At 56.2% G+C, this 20,300-nt stretch overlaps 1 protein-coding gene across 1 annotated transcript; it reads left to right on the top strand.

Moving 5' to 3' along the window:
• Positions 1 to 489: 489 nt before the first annotated feature.
• On the top strand, positions 490 to 19,808 carry CKMT1A (creatine kinase, mitochondrial 1A). The gene is made up of 9 exons (XM_065411810.1): positions 490 to 638; positions 9,092 to 9,290; positions 12,345 to 12,440; positions 15,742 to 15,963; positions 16,795 to 16,880; positions 18,124 to 18,247; positions 18,472 to 18,606; positions 19,053 to 19,178; positions 19,692 to 19,808. The coding sequence occupies exons 1-9, from the start codon at positions 490 to 492 to the stop codon at positions 19,806 to 19,808; spliced, it is 1,254 nt and encodes a 417-aa protein (XP_065267882.1).
• The last annotated feature ends 492 nt before the right edge of the window (positions 19,809 to 20,300 follow it).

Below are 20,300 nucleotides of genomic sequence, written 5' to 3'. Positions count from 1 at the left end.
GGGAGGGGCTGTGGCGGGGAGCAGGGGCAGCAGGGGGAGCGGGGAGGGCTGTGGCGGTGGGGCAAGGGGAGAGGGGAGGGGCTGTGGCAGGGGCAGCAGGGGGAGCGGGGAGGGGCTGTGGCGGTGGGGCAAGGGGAGAGGGGAGGGGCTGTGGCAGGGGCAGCAGGGGGAGCGGGGAAGGGCTGTGGCGGGGGGCAGGGGCCGGGACAGCAGTGGGAGCGAGCGGGGAGGGCCGGGGCCCCAGAGGGCGGGGGGCAGGCTGCCTGTTGCAGGCTGGGGCGGCCACACTGGCACGTTGCGGTCCTGAGCTCACTGCGGCTCGCTGTAATCTCCTCTCCTGCCCGCCCCCACCCCCTGTGCGGTTCCTATTCCCATCACATCCTGCCCCCCCCCCCCCAGCCTCCCTCCCCGTCTCTCTCCCACTCTCCGCGCCTGGCTCCAGCGCTCCCCTGCCGCCTCTCCGAGCTCCTAGCGCCCTGCTCCAGCGGCATGGCTGGCTCGTTCGCCCGCGTCCTGTGCTCTCGCAAGTCCGCCGGGCTCCTGGCCGTGGTGGGAGCCGGGTCTCTGGCCACTGGATTCCTGCTCACCCGGGACGCGGTCAGCGCTGGCGAGAGGCAGCGGCGCCGCTACCCGCCAAGGTACCGGGCGGGGCTCGCTGCTCGGCCGGGACCCTCCCTGGGCTTCATGCAAAAGCTGGAGGGGGCTTCGCTCTCCCGGGGAGGGGAGGGGAGGGGGCGCCCTTGGAGCCAGGGGGACGCGCCCTGGGGTGGGTGCGGGGGCTCAGCCGCTTTGGGGGCCGGGCGGGCTGCGCGGCTCTCCGCCCGTGGAGAGGAGCCCAGCCCGGACCGCCCCGGCGGAGAGTCGGCCCCAGCTGGCCGGGCTCCCTGCAGCGCAGGCTGCGGCTGGCGCCCCGAGCCATCACGTAGCTGCTGCAGAGCTCGGGCTGCGCCTCCCCCGGCGGCTGCGGCGGAGAGGGACCAATGCCTGCCCCGGGCCACTCGGGGAATGTCCCCAGCGCGCCGGTAGCTCCGCTGCGTCTCCCTCTGGGCAGGGTCGGAGCCGTCCTGGCTCCCGACCGGGAAAGCCTCGGGCCCGGGACGCTCAGGAGGAGCATGTGGGGCCGGGGAGCACCCGCTGATCCGGATTGACGCGCCGGGAACCCGGGCGCTGAGCCCTGCCCGCACAATGCGGCGCTTCGCCCCAAGCGGGCCGGGCAGCGCAGGCGGGAGCGCACCTGGAGCCGGACGGGACAGGACGGATCTCCTCCCCCGGCACCTGCTGGCTGGCTGGGTAAGCCGCCCGGCTCAGGGCCTGGCCCTGCCCTCGCCTGCCCAGCGCCCAGGGACCGGGCGGGTGGCTGCGGCCCTGCGCCAGAGGCAGGGTCTGGCGGGGCGCTGAGGACGCTCCGGGGGAGGCTGGAGGCTGCCTTGGCTGGTGAGCTCCTGGAGCGCTAGCGGGGGGCTGGAGTCCTGGCGGGCTGCAGGGGCGGGAACCGTTTGTACAGTGGGGAGCTGAGAGCCATTGAACCAAACTGTAACCCCGTGGGATGGAAACACTGCAAGCCAGGGGTGCGGCAGTCCCCAGCACCCTCGTTCCAGCACCCATGGGTGCTAGTGATTGGGGCAGTGGATCGGCCTGGGACCCCCCGCCCTTCCTGACACACCAAGGTCTGTGGGTGACATTGTATCTTGAGGGGAGGAGAGGGCAGGACGAGGGACACCCCCATCCTGGTCCTGTGCCCTTGGAGCTAAGAGCACCTCCTGCCTCAGCACAGGTCTGCTCCCTGCAGGCTCTGTCTGAGCCGCAGCAAGGTCTGTCCAACCCTGGGGAGGGCTGGGCGGGGCCTGGCGCCAGGCTCTGAAGAAGCTGTAGTTCCTGCACAGGTGAGCTTTACCCTTGGGGGAGGAAGTGCCACAGGCTGGGGCCGGGAGGTGACAGGCAGCCTTCAACTCTCTGAGGGTTAGAGTAGGTGATCCTTGGGTCTCTTCTAACCCTCTGGTTCTAGGCTTTGAAAGGCATAGGCCCTGAGACACCATGAGAAAGGCCCCATAGCTGGACAGAGCAGCCATGAGTTATCCACATGACTCACTCCTAGGGTGACCAGATGCCCCGACGTTAGGGGCTGACTTATTTAGGCAACTATACCCCCATCTCCCCAAAACAGTGTCCTGCTTATCCACACTTGCTATCTGGTCACCCTGATCATCCTATGCCTGTCACATGCACTCCTGGCCCTGCTTGTCTTCCCAAGAGCCCTCATCCCACCCTCACCCCTGCCCTCGGTGACTGTACTAGCCTAGATTGGACCAAGTGCCCCCACCCAATCTCTGCCCCCTACCACCTCCAGCATGGCAGACCTGTGTTTGGGGCCACTGGGAAAGACATGGGTGAGGGGCTCGTGCTAATGTAGGGGGACGAAGGCAATGGAATACTGCTTGCTGACTCAAGAGCACAAGTACCAACCTCAGGTCAGGCTGTTAGGAACCAGGGCACAAACTCCAAACTGGTGGTGATTTCTGTACAGTACTTAGATTGCACCAGCTAATTACCCCTGAGGTACTGTGACAGCCTGAACGTGGAGCCACGGAAAGTCCCCCTGGGTGCTCTGAGCTATCTTGCCACCCAGGTGAGCCTGCCTTGGTGTGAGAGTCCATCTATCACAAAGGATCACAGCAATATTTTGGTTACCCCAGTCCCAAAGGACCAGTCACTTACTCAGGTCAGTTGCACCTTAGATCTCACGCCAAAGATGGCACTTGTAGCCAATCCCATACAGATTTACTAAATAGGAAAAGGAAATCAGAGCATTATTTACAAAGTTAAAGCAAGCAAACAGACAAATGAGTTAGTCTCCGTTTCAAGAGGTAATAGAAGCTTCTATAATCAGCCAGCTCTATTTGTCCTTTAGGGCTAACCCATCCTAAGTGGCTGGGGATCTCTTGCTTTTGCCTCAAGGCAACCCCCCCCCCCCCCCGCACACACACACAGAGTCCAAGCAACAGGGAAAATCAGTTCCTTTTTAGGGGTTGTATTCTCCTCTTCCCACATGCTTTCAGCTGCAAAGCTCAGTTGATGGGAGGAGTCTCTTGCTTGATGCATTTTCACCGGGAGGAGGCAGAACCACGACAAAAGTCTTTTGTGCTCTTGTTGAAGGTACATAGGCAGCTTCCAGCTGTAACATCCCACAAGCGTCCATCTGGTATCGCTCGACCTTTCCTGTTGGGAAAGTAGTAACACCTTCTGTTGAAGCTCAGCCCTTCACCCTAATTAACGTCTCTCTGCTCCCTGGGGATTGACACACAGATATAAGAACTTATTGGACATTGAGTTTTGCCATACGACTTTTCCAGCAGCTGTCTGGATAGGCAGAGTCCCCCATTACTGCCAGGGCTTGTGTTTGGGATATTTCTGTTGTGTGTTCTAGAAATGCCCCATCCACCTCCTCTTCCTGATATGAGCATGCACAGTACACCCCTGCCATGATGTCACCCTTATTTAACCCCTTTTTACTCAACTGGTCTACCTCCCACCTCTTTCTGGATCTCAGAAAGAGTGTATATGCTTGATGACAATGCAACACCTACTCCCTTTTTACCCGCCTGTCCTTCCTGAACATGCTATATCCCTTTATACCAATCTTCCAGTCATGAGACTTATCCCACCAAGTCTCTGTGATGCTAATTACATCATAAGCTAAATGATGTACTAATACTTCCAGTTTCCCCCCCATATTCCTTGCATTTGCATATAGACAGCTAAGATGTTGAGCAGATTCCCTTACTGATTTATTTCTTGATGCTCCTATTGTAATTTTCCATACCCCCCCCCAACCCAACATTCAACCCTCTCTTACAGTCATTTTTTTACAGGCTTTTGTCATCTGTCCCCTTTGAACCTAGTGTACAGCCCTCCTCACTAACTTGTTAGTTGGTGCCTCTTGGTCTGCTGAGAAGAGATGGGGTGCACCTGATCTTCCTCCCGGAACAGCATCCCATTGTCAAGGAAGTCAAAGCTGTCCCATCAACACTATCTGCATAGCCAAGCATTCATCTCCAGGATGTGCATTTCCCTGCCTGGGCCCTTACCCTCAACTGGAAGCATGGGCATGAACACAGCCTGTGTCCCCGGCCCCTTCGCCCTGGCTCCCAGAGCTCTGTAGTCACTGCTGATCTGCTCAGGGTATGTCCAGTTGGAAGACCCAAACTTGCAGTGTGGCTGTGCAGCAAGGCTTATGAGCATTCATGTGATACTTTTGGAACTGTTAAATACTCTGCACTCTGCAACTGAGAGGCACGTCTTCTGAAGGATGCTCATTGCTGGCTGAATATGTGCGTCTTTATCTGTCAAAGAAAGGACAAACTCCTGCACCTGTTAGGGCACAAAAGTAACTGACCTCTGTAGACTACAATCACCTGGCTTTGGATAATATTCAGAGGCTTTCATTTTGGCTATTTCAGACCAAAGGGTTAAAGTGGCATTATGCAAAGCCACTTCTTCATTTGAAAGCATTTTGTCAGGCTCACTCACCAGAAAAAAAGTCATCCAAATGTTTTGTAGATAAAGTTCCTGCTTCAGATTATAGCGGCTTGGCTAGCACCAGCTAATGTTATTGTGCTGCATAGAACCGTGGTGGACTTGCCTTGTCCATGCTGTGCATGGACTGAAATTGCAGAACCCTATATAGCATTTCTCATCTTGCCTGTAATAGTGTGTAGTTTCCACCTCTAAGGGAAGTAGGGCTTTATATCTTTGTGGGCGCTTGGACATGAGCCTTCTTGTTGTACATAAGATCATTGTCTCTCTTCAGTCAGCTCAGAAAATGCAATATCACAAGCTGACTATTGTTGCAGTGTAACTGGATGGTTTTGCTTTATGATTAGTTTTACTAAAGTAGGAAGAAAGTCATGGTGAGTGATTTGATTGCTAAGGATGCAGTTTATCTTCCCCAGATATTCTGAGCAACATGCCACCATCTCCTCTCAGATTGTTCTCTCAAGCGTTTCTATTTTATGAAGTTTGCCCTTGTGGGTTTCTCTCAGGCAAGCGTTGCAACAGGACAGTTGCTGGAGGACGTGCTTGCTCCGGTGGCTATAGAAGCGGGTGAACAGGCTGCTCTCTGACCAGCTTCAGAGTGTTGTCTTTCCTGGGTTCAATACAACTCTGACATGTGTCCAATTCAACTTCCTTGTGTATTTCTGAAAACACCCCCATGATAGAGCATTGGGGGCACATCATCTAAACTAGAAAACTCATCCAGCAGCCACCAATAGAATGAACTTCTCCTGCTTTTTGCTGCTGGCATCACCAAATTCTGTCTAGCAGTGGTAGCTTTTGACAGTTTTGCCTTCTTTTCATTTTCTTGACAGATAACACATATTCAAAGTTGGTGAAGAGTTTCTCTCTTTGATGTAAGCTTTAAGGGGCTTGTATCCTCCATGTCTTCATATACTATAACTTCCCTGTTGAGGTAGAAGTCCCAGAGTATATTGTTAGCATTACCACACCATTTTCATTTTGTACAATATACAGATCTAAATTAGTACAAATCTGTATGTTAGTATCCAACTTGCCATTTTTGTTTAGTGAGCACTTTGATCCAAGTGCAATATGCAGCTGTGAATTGTCATCTCCAACACTAATACTGACTTGTGCATAAAAGTATCACTGAATTAAAAAGCTAGTTTCTAGAACATTTCAAAGGCTAGTATTGCATGCATAGGCAATTACAGACTAAAACCTTTTTCCAGGCAGACTAGATGCTACTTTGTATGGAGCAAAGCTTACAGCTGGAGAAGATTACATTGGAGAAGTTCATGTATATTTATATCTACTCACTATGCAGTACAAACTAAGACCATGCAATCTACTGCTTCTGGTTCACAATATTCAGTGTGACACTGATCTAAACAGAAAATTTCAGTTGAAAAATATAGAAAACTATTGTAATCACTCATGAGATCCTTTGACAATTACGAATGTGATGTGAAAATATTTCATGTTAGTATATTGCAAAATGTTTATATTCACCACTTTTGCCACATGCTAAACAGCTTAATTTCTGGAAAAAAACTTGCCAATGGAAAACGGATACAGATCTTTTGATACATTGTTCAGTAGCATTGACCCAAACCCCATATTAAGGTTTTGAAACTGAACAGTCATAACGGCAGTCAGTCACAGTCACGTTGCAGTGTCTCTGTAACTGTGCAAAAAATGACTTTCATTTCAGGTACCGCTGTTTCACCTCGCCTACAGGCTTATGCCACTACTTGATAGCTCCACATCCTACCTCATCGAAACATACATAACAGCAGCTTTCCAATGATCTATGATGTGGGGGCTGTACATGAAACTCCAACAATAAGCTCCTTTGTTGAGAATTGCCCCATACCTATTGGCTTGGCCTTGCCTTGAACAGCACCCCAAAGGCTCAGAGACCACAAGCCAAAGTACAAGAACCCAATCTGTATTATGGCTGAAAAGGAGATTTAACACAATCTCCTGATTTGGGGGACTGAGTCAAGATTTTTTAGATGTTTGGGGCAGGCAATCCTGTAAAGGTCAAATGGGGGGGGTCCCCCGGTATTCAGCAGCCAGTAACTGGAGATCCAAATGCCATGATGCTTCCTCCCAGGAGATTGACAGTATCAGTCCGTGACCCGCTTTGTACAGGAGTGCGACATGTCAGTGACGTGCCGATAGGACACGATGAACAGGTGCCAGCAGGGTGCTCAGGAGGAGTACTTGGCACACTCCCTGCGTTTTGTAGGACCAATCAAAACTTGTGCCCTGCAGATGGTTTCCTCTGCAGACACGGAAAGGGCCGGGGGCTCCCGCCTCTCCTCCCGGGGAATCTGCCCAGCTAGAATTCACAATGTCACGGGGAAGAGGCTGTGGATGCATGTCTGGGACCAGCAGCGTGTGTCCATGACAAGGCATCTCAGGTTGGACATGGGGAAATAGCTCGCTCGTGGCAGAGGGCAAACACCAGTGTGAGGAACGCTGGACCAGCCAGGCTATGCTGCAGGATGGGGCAAGCTCTCCTTGGAGCTGAGGTGGTCTGTTCCACTTTTACTCATGCGAGCCCCTGCAGCTTGAGGCAGTATGGGAAGGAAAGCGCGCTCTGCCTGAAGCAGACTGGATTTAGTCCCCCTGTGGAGCAGTCAGCCTGTGGCCAATGGTGTCTGCTCACAGCAGTCAGCAGAAGCTGGATTCAGAGAAGCTGCAGGGCCTTGCCCAGCCAGAGGGCCCACTGTTCCCATGTAGGCGAGAGAGGCAGACACATTCCCGGGGCCCCACAATGGAGGCGGCTGCACTCACAGAGCTGTGCATTGTATGGCATGCCAAGCGGGGGAGGCAGCAACAGAAGGGGACTGTGACTGCTACAAATACCCCATGCCCCGAGGGCAGTGCCTGTGCTGAACTAGAGGATGCTGCTCCTACCCCAGCGGGCCAACATCTGCTGAGCTCTGGCCCCCCCGCCCCTAGCGCCCACCCAGCTTCCCTGCCACAGCCTGAAGAGGCAGCCCGCGCGGACTAGAACACACTGTTTGCAAAGGGGCTCACCGGTCACCTCTGTGTGTCTCTTCCTAGGAATGGGAATGCTCTGGGTACCTCTGTCACCCTCTGACTGTAGGATCAGAGCACCTACAATGGGGGCTGGGGACAGGTCATGCTCTCCAGGACAGAGGCTGGCCCCGTGACCCGCGGCAGCTGTTGTCTAGCACTGAAAGCCTCATTCCAAGCCATTTGCCCTTTTGTCTGAGCTAACAGGTGCCCGTCCCAGATTGCCCCATTAGCAGGAGGAAGGGTTCAGCTCACAGAGGCTGTGACCTGGTGCCCTCCCTGCCAAGCCGCCGGTGAACACAGGAAAAGCACAACGCTTCTCTAAGCCGAGAATGAGGTCAGGAGAAGAACTCTTGTTAAGCCGATTAGAGGCAAACGTCTCCCTAATGCAATAAACTGCACCATTGGGAGCAGTTCCTGACAGCTGCAGATTGGGTCACTGGCTCCGTCTCTGTCCTTCTGAGCGTCCCTTCTTTCCTGCCCAGACACCAGCAGCCAAGGTAGCCCCAACAAAGGAGCCAGGGGTGCAGGGACCCCAGGGGCGGGGGCTCACAGATCTATCCCTATTAGGAACCATCCATGTGCTTGACCCTGTACAAAACACACAGGGTGTGGGGCCAGATTTTCAAAAGCCATGGATAGCTAAAGCTGCAGACGGGGGCTAGTGGGCTTGTTGAGAGCAGGCTGGACATCTAATTCTGTTGATTGGAAGAGAAGAAAATATGGATCTGAGAAATAAACTAGAACGGAAGCTCCTGAATTCTTAAAGCCCTCAGAAAACCTGGGCTGGGGTCTCCTTCCAGAGCAGCATCAGTCTTCATCTCAGAGCAGCCCCAGCACCATCCTTGCCCATTCTCCTCACTCCTGCCCGCAACCCCCTACTAGCGCAGCCTGGGCTCCCCTTTTCTTGCCACATGGATGGTGAGCAGAAAGACATTTATTCTCAGCGCTGGGTGGGACAGGGGAACACAGCCTCTGCCCAGAGGGGCTTACACAGGGGCAGGCCAGGGAGGAGATGGCTGTGTTTGCGCCTGGTGGAAGTGACTTGGGAATAAGGGCTGAGCAGAGAGGGGAGGAATCCGGCATCTCAGTACAGGGAGGCAGTTCCTGGTACAGGGCAGTGTGGGGCGGGGGGGTAGAGGCAAGATTCACTGCAGAGTGAAGGAGAGAGTCAGGTGGAGCAAGGCCAGAGGAGGCAGCAATGGGAGTGCAGCTGGAAGGAGGCAAGAGGAAGCCAGTGCCTTGCATGGGTCCAGAGAAGGAGATCCTTGGCATTCACATATGGGAAGCCACTAGCCTGCTGCTTCAACTAGGCTCCCATTAGTCTGCAGGGGCCAGTAGCGATCTTGGCCAAGGTGGTATTCCCTCCACTGAGGCCTCCTCTCCACTGGGGGGGAGGACGTGGAAAGCCGAGAGGGAGCACATCCCAGTGCCCTGATGCACAAGCAGGACACACCAAAATCCAGAGAGGCCAGTGCCCCAGCCCAGAGGGTTAAACATTCCCCATGTTCTGTTCTCCCCACAGCGCTGAATATCCAGATCTCCGGAAACACAACAACTGCATGGCAAGTAACCTGACCCCGGCCATCTATGCCCAGCTCTGCGATAAAACCACCCCCAACAGCTGGACCCTGGACCAGTGCATCCAGACAGGCGTGGACAACCCTGGGCACCCCTTCATTAAGACTGTGGGCATGGTAGCAGGTGACGAAGAATCCTACGAGGTGAGCAGCTGCCAAAGCAACTCTAAAGCGTAGCATAATAATTTCAGCAGCACAAACCCCCCCAGCCTCAACCAGACTGCATCTCACCCCCCAGCACCCACGAGCCCTGCGACATCACTCACAGCTTGAGCATGCGTCTCCTTGGCCTCACCACACTGCGACCTCTTACCGTCAGACATTTACCTGATGGAGAATAGCATCTGCAGGGACATGGGCTGCTAGCCCTCCTGCTTTAAGGGCCCAGGGGTCACCAGCTGGGGTCAGGATGACCTGCCCTTCCCCAGAAAAGCACTGCACAAGCGGGTGAATTACGGGACATCTGTTCCTTCCTGACACACCCAGCACTGGGCACGCTAAGAGCTGCACCTCTGACCCGCTGTGGCTCAAGAGAGGGTGGGGGGATGCCAGCCCATTGACGAGGAGTCCAGTAGTGAGCTAGACGGGCCATTGGCTGCTCCTTCAAGTGGTTCCTGGTTTATTAGAATCTGGGGAACTTGTTCTAAACTAGAGGCACGTCCGGCTTGTTGAACATTAACCTGTACCAACTACTTATGCTGGCCAAAGGGCAGGCCAGAGGTATTCACACATGCTCCTTCCCTGCCCTACATTCTGACCCCATAACCCTCCCCCCCCATACACACACACACACACACACACACACAGAGGACTTCCCTTCATTCTAACCCCATAACCCCCCCCGCACCGCCCCAGTCACCACATGGGGGTTCTCCCCCCACCCCCCAGTCACCACACAGGGCTTCCCTTCATTCTAACCCCATAACCCCCCCCCCCCCCAGACACCACACGGGGTTCCCTACACTCTGACCCCATGAAGGAGAGTGGGGTCACCGAGTGCACCCCCTGGTGGCTGGGTGTGGCAAAGCTGTTCTGGTTCCTTGAGTGGCTCTAATCCTATGGTGGATCACAAACTGAATGTGAGTCACCAATCTGATGTAGTTGGAAAAAAGCTAATATCACTCTGGGGTGTATTAACAGGAGTGTCATATGTAAGACATGGGGGGTAACTGTTCCGCTCTGGTGAGGCCCCAGCTGGAGCACTGTGTCCACTTCTGGGCATCACACTTTAAGAAAGATGTGGACAAATAGGAGAGACTCCAGAGGACAGCAACAAAAATGATAAATGACCTTGGAGTCATTGTGGATCATTCTCTGAAAACGTCCACTCAATGTGCAGCGGCAGTCAAAAAAGCGAACAGAATGTTGGGACTCATTAAGAAAGGGATAGACAGTAAGACAGAAAATATCATATTGCCTCTATATAAATCCATGGTACGCCCACATCTTGAATACTGTGTGCAGATGTGGTCACCCCATCTCAAAAAAGATATATTGGAACTGGAAAAGGTTCAGAAAAGGCCAACAAAAATGATTAGGGGAATAGAACGGCTTCTGTATGAGGAGAAAGACTGAGACTTTTCAGCTTGGAAAAAGAGACGACTAACGGGGGATATGATAGCAGTCTATAAAATCATGACTGGTGTGGAGAAAGTAAATAAGGAAGTGTTATTTACTCCTCATAACACAAGAACTAGCGGCCACCAAATGAAATTAATAGGCAGCGGGTTTAAAAGAAACAAGAGGAAGTATTTCTTCACACAATGCACAGTCAACCTGTGGAACTCCTTGCCAGAGGATGTTGTGAAGGCCAAGACAGGGTTCAAAAAAGAACTAGATAAGTTCACGGAGGGTAGATCCATCAATGGCTATTAGCCAGGATGGGCAGGGATGGTGTCCCTGGCCTCTGTTTGCCAGAAGCTGGGAATGGGCGACAGGGGATGGATCACTTGATTCCCTGTTCTGTTCATTCCCTCTGGTGCACCTGGCATTGGCCACTGTCAGAAGACAGGATACTGGGCTAGATGGACCTTTGGTCTGACCCAATATGGCCGTTCTTATGACCTGTGAGGAAAGGTTAAGAAAACTGGGCATGTTTAGACTTGAGAAAAGAAGACTGAGGGGGAACTTGATCACAGTCTTCAATTAAGTGCTGTTATACAGAGGACGGCGATCAATGGTTCTGCATGTCCACCAAAGGTAGGACAAGAAGTGATGGGCTTAATCTGCAGCCAGGGAGATTTAGGTTAAATATTAGGAAAAACTTTCTAACTTTTAGGGTGTTTAAATTCTGGAACAGGCTTCCAGAGGTTGGAAGGAAGGTTGTGGAATCTTTTTTTTTTAAGAGCAGGTTGGACAAACCCCTGTCAGGGTTGGCCTAGGTTTACTTGGTCATGCCGCAGCACAGGGGGCTGCACATGATGACTTCTTGAAGTGCCTTCAGCCCTTCATTTCTATCATTCTATTATTCTAACCCCATTGCCCCCCCTACTTTAAGGGATGTCCTTACACTCTAACCCCATAACCCCCCATCACTGCGCAGGCCCCCATATTGTAAACACATACCCTCCCCATCACTGTATGGGAGTGCCCTACACTCTAACCCCATAACCCCCCATTGGCGGGGGTTGCAGCACTGGCAGGGTGGGAGGGTGCATTGGGGCTCCGGAGGTTGCAGTGTTTTGGCTGCCCAGTGGGGAGGAGGGAGCAAGGCTTGGTTTGGGACATTGCTGGGGGTGGCTGGGGTGACCAGTGTTTTGCTGCCACATCCTCATTTCCGTCCCAGGTGGAGTCTTTGCTGCACCATCTCTGAACTCCCCTGGGTTCCTGGCCTGCCTGTGCCCTGTGCATTAGCCCTGTCACTCCCACTGAGCAGTTCCTTCTTGTCCCTGCTCTGCGATCCCGGTCTCCACTGGCCTCGCCCTGGGAAGAGGCTGCAGCGGAGCTGCAATGCCTGTGAGGCCCATGTGCCCGTTGGGTGGAGGGAAGGTCGGCATTACGAGATGCACTGGACACTGCATGGAAGATGCCCTAGGGAGCACCCGGGCTGCAGGACAGCGCTGCAGGGACAGAACATCTCCCCTTTCCCTGCGCTGCTGGGCTGGGCACAGAATGGGGAGCAGGCCCTGTCCTCCAGCAGGCAGATGGCCCCCTGCTCCCCATGACTCCTCTCTAATCCCTGCCTTGTTGCCATTCCAGGTGTTCGCGGACCTGTTTGACCCTGTGATTCAGGAGAGACACAATGGTTACAACCCACAGACCATGAAACACCCCACGGACCTGGATGCCAGTAAGGTGCGTAACACCCTGAGGTCACACGGTGTGGCCTTCAGAGCATCCCAGTGCCAGAGGGCCAGGGCTCACCAGTGTCAGGCAATGAGTCAAGCTGGCCTGACTATGGCAGTGTCCCCAACTCCCTTATGTCCTAACCTGTATCTAATAGAGTTGTGTCCGGTGTCATTGGAAAACCAATAACACGCTGAGCAACAATAGTCTTGTGTGGCGCATGTACCATAAACGCCCAAGGCCTGTGCAAATGGCAAGGAAGTCTGGCACTAGGATATGGTTCAAGCAGACAGGCCTAGGCAGTGGGTAAACAGGTGTTTGCCAGTTCAATAGTTCCCTGGGCCAGCAAAGAGGGGGGCAAAGAGCCCCCAGTGATCGTTCACTGCAGACGACAAAGGAATTGAGCTTTGTGGGAGCCCCTCCCACGGGGCGGGCAGCCTCTTGCTGGAAGGACGTGTGGTAAAAATCTGACCTTGAACCAAGGCTGGAGTGGTGGTAAGTCTGAGTCACTACGACGTTTTATTTGCTTGTAGCCATTTCTGATTGTAGCCCTTACACTGGGACTCACCTACAGCCCATCTTCTTGTGACTAAATACACGTTTTACTTGGCGTCTAGGCCAGCCCCGTGCTGTGCTTGGCTTGACCTGCTCATTAGCATCAGTTAAAGCAACAAGCTGCTGTGCTTTTGTCTCGTTAACAGACCAACAGATCTCACTACTCCTCTGAACGTTCCAGGAGAGGGCTGGACGCTTCAGGGCAGACGGTTTGGGGGAAATTCAGGACTGGGGTGTGGTGGGGTCACTTGGTGAACAGTCACCAAGGCTGGTGGAGACCTGAGTGTGGCTGGGGTGTAACCAACCAGCTGCTGGAGTCAGGGTTGCTGAGCCCAGGCTGTGTGGGCTTGTCTGCTGGCTGGGAGCTAGAGCAGCAGAGCATTTTACGGGGTTACAGGACAAGCGGTGAGATAACCTCTCACTGGTCTGAGTTGTACCCCAAGCTGTCATCGTTTCGTATTTGCACCCGGTTTGTTGTGTGGACTGAAGTTTTACACCCTAAGCACTGGTAAAACCGTGTAAGTGATTCTCAAGTGCTCAGACTGGGAGCAGTCAAAGAACGGTTACAGGTTTATGATGTCTATTTTGGGCATGAGAACTATAGAACAAAGGATGTTTACAATGGATGCTGGTGAAACAGTTGCGTAGCCAGAGCTGGCTATGTTAGGAAAGGAGCAAAAAGCCCTAACAAGAGATGCTGAGAAAGCAGCACGAGAATAGCAGAAATGGGAATCAGAACAAAGGGAGGGAGAGTGTGAATACCAACAATGGAGCCAAAGAGCAGCAGCGGCTGTGCACCAGTGAGCCCTGGACCACCGACAAAGGAGCACTGGCGAAAGAGGAGGCGAGACTGCACCACCTGGACCTAGGGGAAGCCGTGGACAGAGCTCACAGGTGCTCTCTCCCCCCAAGGAGCACCCAGCTGTGAGGTTCCTAAGGGCCCAAAGTTCACGAGCAGCCACTCGGGGCAGCTTGACACGTTTTTAATAGAACGGAAGTTACACAAGCATTGAACTATGGGGAACTGAAAGCGGCCGCCCTGCAAAGCTCTCGGTGGCTCCTGAGGTGAGGGGAACATTTAGAAACCTCAGAATGAAGGACAAACTGAGTCCTAGAGACGGTGTGTATAAGCCATGTGGTTTGATGAAAACTGGGGCAAGGCGAAGGAGGCAGAGTGCTGTGAACAGCTGTTTGATCTTTTTGCACAGGCGCAATGTTCTGAAGAAGTCAAACAAACTCTTTGGGATAAGTCCCTGGCCTGTCCCCAAAACAGCAGCTCCAGCTGATTCCTATGTACAAGCCAGCACGGCCAATGAGCACAAGCCACAGAGGGAAGGGCAGAAGCCCAGTGTTAAGTGAGGGGGGACATTTTGTCCTTGGGAAGAGAAAGGGCGGTTGGGAGCCCAGGCACTCACCTCCCCAGACTCGCTCCCCTGCTAGAAACCACCATCACAGACCCCCTCTTCAGGAGAACGGTCCAAGAAGGTGCTACTAGGAATAATGGCCCTAAACAAAGAGAAGGGAAGCCCACGCCCTGCCCAACCCAGATCACTGCAGCTGTCTAACACAGAGAAGCCTGCGGGGCCCCTCGTTAATTTTGTGAGGCCTGACCCAGAGAAAGTGGCTGTGGAATTTATGAACGTTGCCAAGGTGGATGGCAAAGAACACATAGGAGGAGGGACCCAGTGCCCAGATTTCTCTGGCCAGGGAAAGCATGGTCAGAGACTGGCATGTTACCTGGCCGGGAGGTAGAACGCCTGGCATTGGGCAGATATAAAATTCCTGTACCTCTGGCTAAGTGGGAAGGTTGAGACGCTACCTTACAAGTTGGGGTATTGGGCTGCCTTCCTATGGAAATGCTGCTGGAAAATGACAGCTTACCCGTGACTCAGGCTATTAACGTCGGACCTTGTGGTGAAATGGAAGAGAGTTCTGGGACCCCGAAGGGCATGGGGAAGACCCAGACTGCTGTGGGGAGGGAAGACACTTCCAGCACTGGCTAGCAGAAGAAAGCAGTGTGCTTTGGGGTGTGGGAGGGGCCATGGAGCAGAGGAAAGTCGTTCACGTTCAGAGCTGGGAGTTAGTGCCTATGACTGAGGACACGGTCCCACTTGTTAGCTGCCAAAGTTTGCAGATGAGCAGAGGGCAGATTCTGCTGCAGAGCGCAGGAGCTGTCCTGGAGGGGACCCCACCGAGGGGAAAGTTGGACAGGGAAGCTCCCGTAGGGAAAGCCAAAAGCCCTGGGAAACCTTACAAGCACCTAGTTGTGCAGCCCAACCCTGTGGGCAGTTAATGGTGCTAGCCCATAACTGCCCTTTTGCTGGTCTGGGTTGCACCCCAAAAAGTGACATACCGGCACAATCAGAGCCCAGTGCCCCTGACACCAGGGAGGACACTGCTCTAACCCCCAGCTGGACAGAATGGGAAACATCGAGGGCAAAACTCCTGGCTCCACCCACTTATTAGGCCCCACCTACTCACCCTGAGGCATGAGTGTTTTGGCAAAAATAATCAGCAGCCCAACACTTGTTTCAGGCAGGCACTGGCTGCAGACTCTGGTGCAGCCCTGGGGGGGGGGGGGGGGGGACACATTGTAATCCCCACATCTCACCATCCAGGGGTCTTTTCAGACAAGGACTGACCCAGCTTCTACCAGCCAGGATTGGCTCCCCCCGGCCCACCTTCTGCCCCTTGCTGATGACCTCGCTCCCATCGTAGGGGTCTCACCTCCCACCACCCCTGCTTCCACCCGCAGATTAAGTCCGGCTACTTCGACGAGCGCTACGTGCTTTCCTCGCGCGTCCGGACGGGGCGCAGTATCCGCGGGCTCAGCCTGCCCCCTGCCTGCACCCGCGCCGAGAGGAGGGAGGTGGAGAAGGTGACTGTGGATGCGCTGAGCGGCCTGACAGGAGACCTGGCCGGCCGGTACTATCGCCTCAGCGAGATGACGGAGAAGGAGCAGCAGCAGCTCATTGATGTGAGCAACCCCACGGAGCCCAGGGCTGCCAGGAGGTGATGGGGGGGACGGACACATCAGGGCCATCCTAAGGTGGTGGGGCAGGGCCAGGGCCAGCCCTGGGGCTGCCAGGGGCAGGGGAAGGGTACGACACCGATAGGTCAAAACTGGCAGGCGCCCTGGAGAAAGTAACCCAGAAATGCTAGCTCAGCTTCTGCCCTTTTCTTCTCCCTGCCACTGCCCTCATCCCCCCCACCCCTCCCGCCACCTGCCCTTCATGCTCCTCCCTCTACTGCCCCTGCCTGCCCCGCCCAGGTTCCCTGTCCTGCATGGCAGAGGGTATCAGTGCCCTCCTCCCGGACGGGGCGCAGGCTTGGGCACGGCTGCTGCTCCACAGCGGGCTGGCTGCAGAGGGGAATAACACAGCCATGCTGCTTAGTCCCAAGGGCCACGGACCCCGCAGCCCAGCACCTCCTGCAGCACTTCCCACTCCCTGTCTCCCTGTGATTGGCCTCATGGGTGCTGCCAGCCTCTGAGCCTGGGGCAATTCCGGGCAGATCCAGCCATAGCCTCTTGGGGCTGCAGAGCAGTTCCAGCCCCGGAGCGGACCCTAATGAAGGGGGTCCTTAGGGACAGCCACTGCTGAGCTTCCTGGGAGTTGGCCCTGCCCCTGTTCCCAGCTCCCAGAGCGCAGCTTGCAGGCCCCAAAGGCAGCTAGGTCTGCCCTGCGTTGGGGGAGCTGACCAGAAGGTGCCCAGGGGAGGGCCGAGCCCAGAGCTCAGGGTCTGGGCAGGGTATCCCCTGGGAACAGTACATGCGGGTTTCTTGCTCATGCCCCATCTCCTTTCGCAGGATCACTTCCTCTTTGACAAGCCCGTCTCCCCCTTACTGACGGCATCAGGAATGGCCCGGGACTGGCCCGACGCCCGAGGAATCTGGTATGGAGCCACTGCTTTCATCTGGACAGCTGATAGCATGCAGCCGGTGGGGCAAGGCTTCAGGCACTGCCCCTTAGCCAGTTGCCACGCACACACAGGGCAGCACAATACCCACAACTACACCTCCTATTACCCCCCCACACTAGGAGCTCTTGTTCAGCTGACCGTTCACCATGATCCCCCCTCCTCAGAGCCCCGGCTTCCCAGGACAGGCCCCCAGCCTGGGAGCGTGGCCTAGAGTCGTTCCTGGGGGTTTACGTTTACACTTGGCAGGAGGCAAATGCATATAAACTCACGCCCCACACCCGCCTCATACCCGTTGCCCCCGCCCCTTATAACCAGGCCCCGGCAAGGCACCTGCTTTTCCAAGAGAAACCATTTATGGCTTGTTTGCTCTGTGGGGGCCAAACCCTGGCTCTCCCCAGACCCCTTAGCCCAGGGATTCTCAAGACCAATTTTTTGGTGGCCTCAAGGTGCGGCCACCAACTCTTGCTGGTGGCCGCTGTGACAAACCTGTCTCTGTGCCTGCCCCCCGCAACCCTTCAGCGAGAGCCCCTGGCCCCGGGGAAGGTGGGGGAACTCACCGGTCACTTGCAGCGTCCCAAGCTCCCAGTGCCCTGGGTAGGTTGGAGTGGGGGAGCTGCCTGGGGGAGCCCCAGCGACCGAACACCACAGCCACCTCCATGGAGAAGAGTCGCCTCCGGTGCTGCACACACTGGCCCCTCGTGTCTCCAGAGGCTCTGCCCAGAACCCCTGGGGAGGCTGCGTGGTGCAGGGCGCCGACCCCTGCTGGCAGTGCCAGCGCAACCCCCGAGGTGGCCATCTCACCGCCCTCGGGAACAGCTAGTCAGGAGCAAGAGCTGGGTGCTGCCGGGAGGGGCCGCGGCTTTGCCCCCCCATTTCTGCCCACGCTGGTGGCTGTTTGAAACATGCTGCCTTAGGTTGTGTCCCCACTGCACTTACACACCATGGCAGGCCTGTGCCCGCTGGCTGGGGGTGTGGGACTGTTTAACTGCAGTGTCGCTGTCAGGGCTTTGGCCTGGATGCTGGGACCTGGCTGGCTCTGACCCAGCAGGGGCAGGATCAGTGCTCTCCTCCCAGACGGCGGTGCCACCTGCAAGCCAGAGCTGGCCCAAGAGGCTCCCACCTTGAGTCTGTCACAGGGGCTGACCCCTGTGGGCTGCCCAGCATCTGCCCGGCCCAGCTGTGGCTCCAGGCGCTGACGAGCTGTGCTCTCCACCAGGCACAATAATGAGAAGACCTTCCTGATCTGGATCAATGAGGAGGATCACACCCGCCTCATCTCCATGGAGAAGGGCGGCAACATGAAGCGGGTCTTTGAGAGGTTCTGCAAGGGCCTGAAGGAGGTGAGCGCAAGGCTGCCCCGGCCCGGCCTGGCCCGGCCCTCCCGGTGCCGTCAGCCACCTTGGCCTGGCCCTCCCGGTTTGCCCAGTGGAATGGCCCCCTCAGGGGTAGGCTCAGGCCACAACACCCAGTTTCAGTGGCTCACACTGGGGGCTGCTGGGCCCTATGCCCCGAAGCTGGGAGAGCTGGCCGCGAGGCTGATCTGTGGTTGTTCCTTGGGTTCCAGGTGGAGAGACTAATCCAGGAGCGAGGCTGGGAGTTCATGTGGAATGAGAGGCTGGGCTACATCCTGACGTGTCCGTCCAACCTGGGCACCGGGCTGCGTGCCGGGGTCCACATCAAACTGCCGCTGCTGAGCAAGGTACCACCGTAGCTGTGGCTGCTTGGAGCAGGGCTGAGCCTGGGGGACAGGTCAGACCTCACAAAGCCAGGAGAACAGCCATTGAGGGCCCCGAGATTTGGGGCTCCTATCAGAGTTAGGGGACAGGTACAGCCAGCTGCTTGGCGTGAGGAGCAGTGCATGCTGGGAGCTGCACTCAGCTCCATCTGACACAGAGCGGAGGTGGCCCTTGGCCCAGCCACAGACCAGATCGCGTCCCATCTCTGGGAACAATCCCTATGGCAGGTCTTCCAGCTTCAGCTCCCTGCGCTCTCCTCAAAGCTGGGCTCCCCACTCTCATTGGCTGGGCTCCCCTGCCCCACACCCAGGCCTGGCTCCAGAGGCCCTGCCCTGCCCTCCTGGACTGCCTCAGCAGGGACCCAGTCTCCCCCACAAGGCGCTGACCCAACGCCTCTCTGCGTTTCCAGGACACCCGATTCGCCAAGATCCTGGAGAACCTGCGGCTGCAGAAGCGCGGGACGGGCGGGGTGGACACGGCCACCACCGGCAGCACCTTTGACATCTCCAATCTGGATCGCTTGGGAAAATCTGAGGTACCTGCCTGGGTCGGTGTTCTGGCCAAGCCTGGCACGGGAAGGCATTGCGAGCGTGGCAGTGCAGAACGCCAGCGCTCACCTGTCTGCCTGCTGCACGAGCACTGCATGGGGCACGGAGGGGCAAACTGCAGCCCAGGCAGCTGAGGGAAGCGTGGGGCTCCTGGCCCACGGATGGAGCCAAGTGGAGGGTTGTGAAGGAAGGAGGGTGCTGTGCTGCTGTCTGGCACTGGGGGTCTAGGCTGAGCTATGGGTGCCACCTGGCATTACCACAGCCACGGCTGCCCCATGCTCATGGGTGTGCAGGGCCTGCTGTGCCCAGGGAACAGCATCACTGCATGCCCAGCACCTTGCAGGAGCCAGGCCCTGCCCAGGGAGGGCTCAGCCAGGGGGCGGGGAGGGCTACCAGGGAAGCCCTGTGTGGGCACAGAGGGCTACTGGCTGCAGCCGTGGCCCCTGGGCTGCGGGAGGAGGCGAGGCCTGCCTGACTCGGGCTCTGTGCTCCTGCCTCAGGTGGAGCTGGTGCAGCTGGTGATAGATGGAGTGAACTACCTGATCGACTGTGAGCGGCGGCTGGAGAAGGGCCAGGAAATCCGCATCCCCTCGCCCGTGCCTCAGTTCCGGCACTAAACGTGAGCCCTGCTTGGACGGGCCCCAGCTCCGGAGCCCCCCAGCCCCTCCCTGTAGCCTGACCGGTCCTACCGGCTGTTGTGTTACCCACAATGCACTGTACCAGCCTCCATAAACCTCTGCTGCTGTAAGCCTGGCTCTGGCTGGTTCTTAGCCCCCAGCACCCACTGGGGCCTCCCGTCTCAGCGGCCCAGGGCGCTTGGCTGGGGAAGCCCTGAGCCCATTCCTGGCCCTGCCTAGGAAGAGGGCTCCAGGCCAGGCCCCCTGCAGCTGCCCTCACCCCCCAGGATCACTTGGGTGGGGGCTTCAGGCGAATGGGCCCAAGAGAGAAGAGGCTCTAAAGCGACTGCTGGGCCCAGTGCCCACAGTGGAGCTCCAGGGGCCGCCGCCTCCCAGCCCAGGCAGCAGTGGCGGCGCCCGTGGCAGGACCAGCGAGCAAGCTGGCAGCAGGCTGAAAGGTTTATTACAAACACAGGCCCCAGCGGCTCTCAC

The sequence above is a fragment of the Emys orbicularis genome, chromosome 10 (assembly GCF_028017835.1).
Source record: "Emys orbicularis isolate rEmyOrb1 chromosome 10, rEmyOrb1.hap1, whole genome shotgun sequence".
Taxonomy (NCBI): domain Eukaryota; kingdom Metazoa; phylum Chordata; order Testudines; family Emydidae; genus Emys; species Emys orbicularis.
This window is presented reverse-complemented; position numbering and strand designations above follow the sequence as displayed.

Coding starts and splice junctions, on each gene's coding strand:
- CKMT1A (XM_065411810.1), top strand. CDS start 490: ATGGCTGGCTCGTTCGCCCGCGTCCTGTGCTCTCGCAAGTCCGCCGGG. Junction 12,441..15,741: donor CGGACCTGGATGCCAGTAAG/GTGCGTAACACC, acceptor TTCCACCCGCAG/ATTAAGTCCGGCTACTTCGA. Junction 18,607..19,052: donor AACTGCCGCTGCTGAGCAAG/GTACCACCGTAG, acceptor CTGCGTTTCCAG/GACACCCGATTCGCCAAGAT.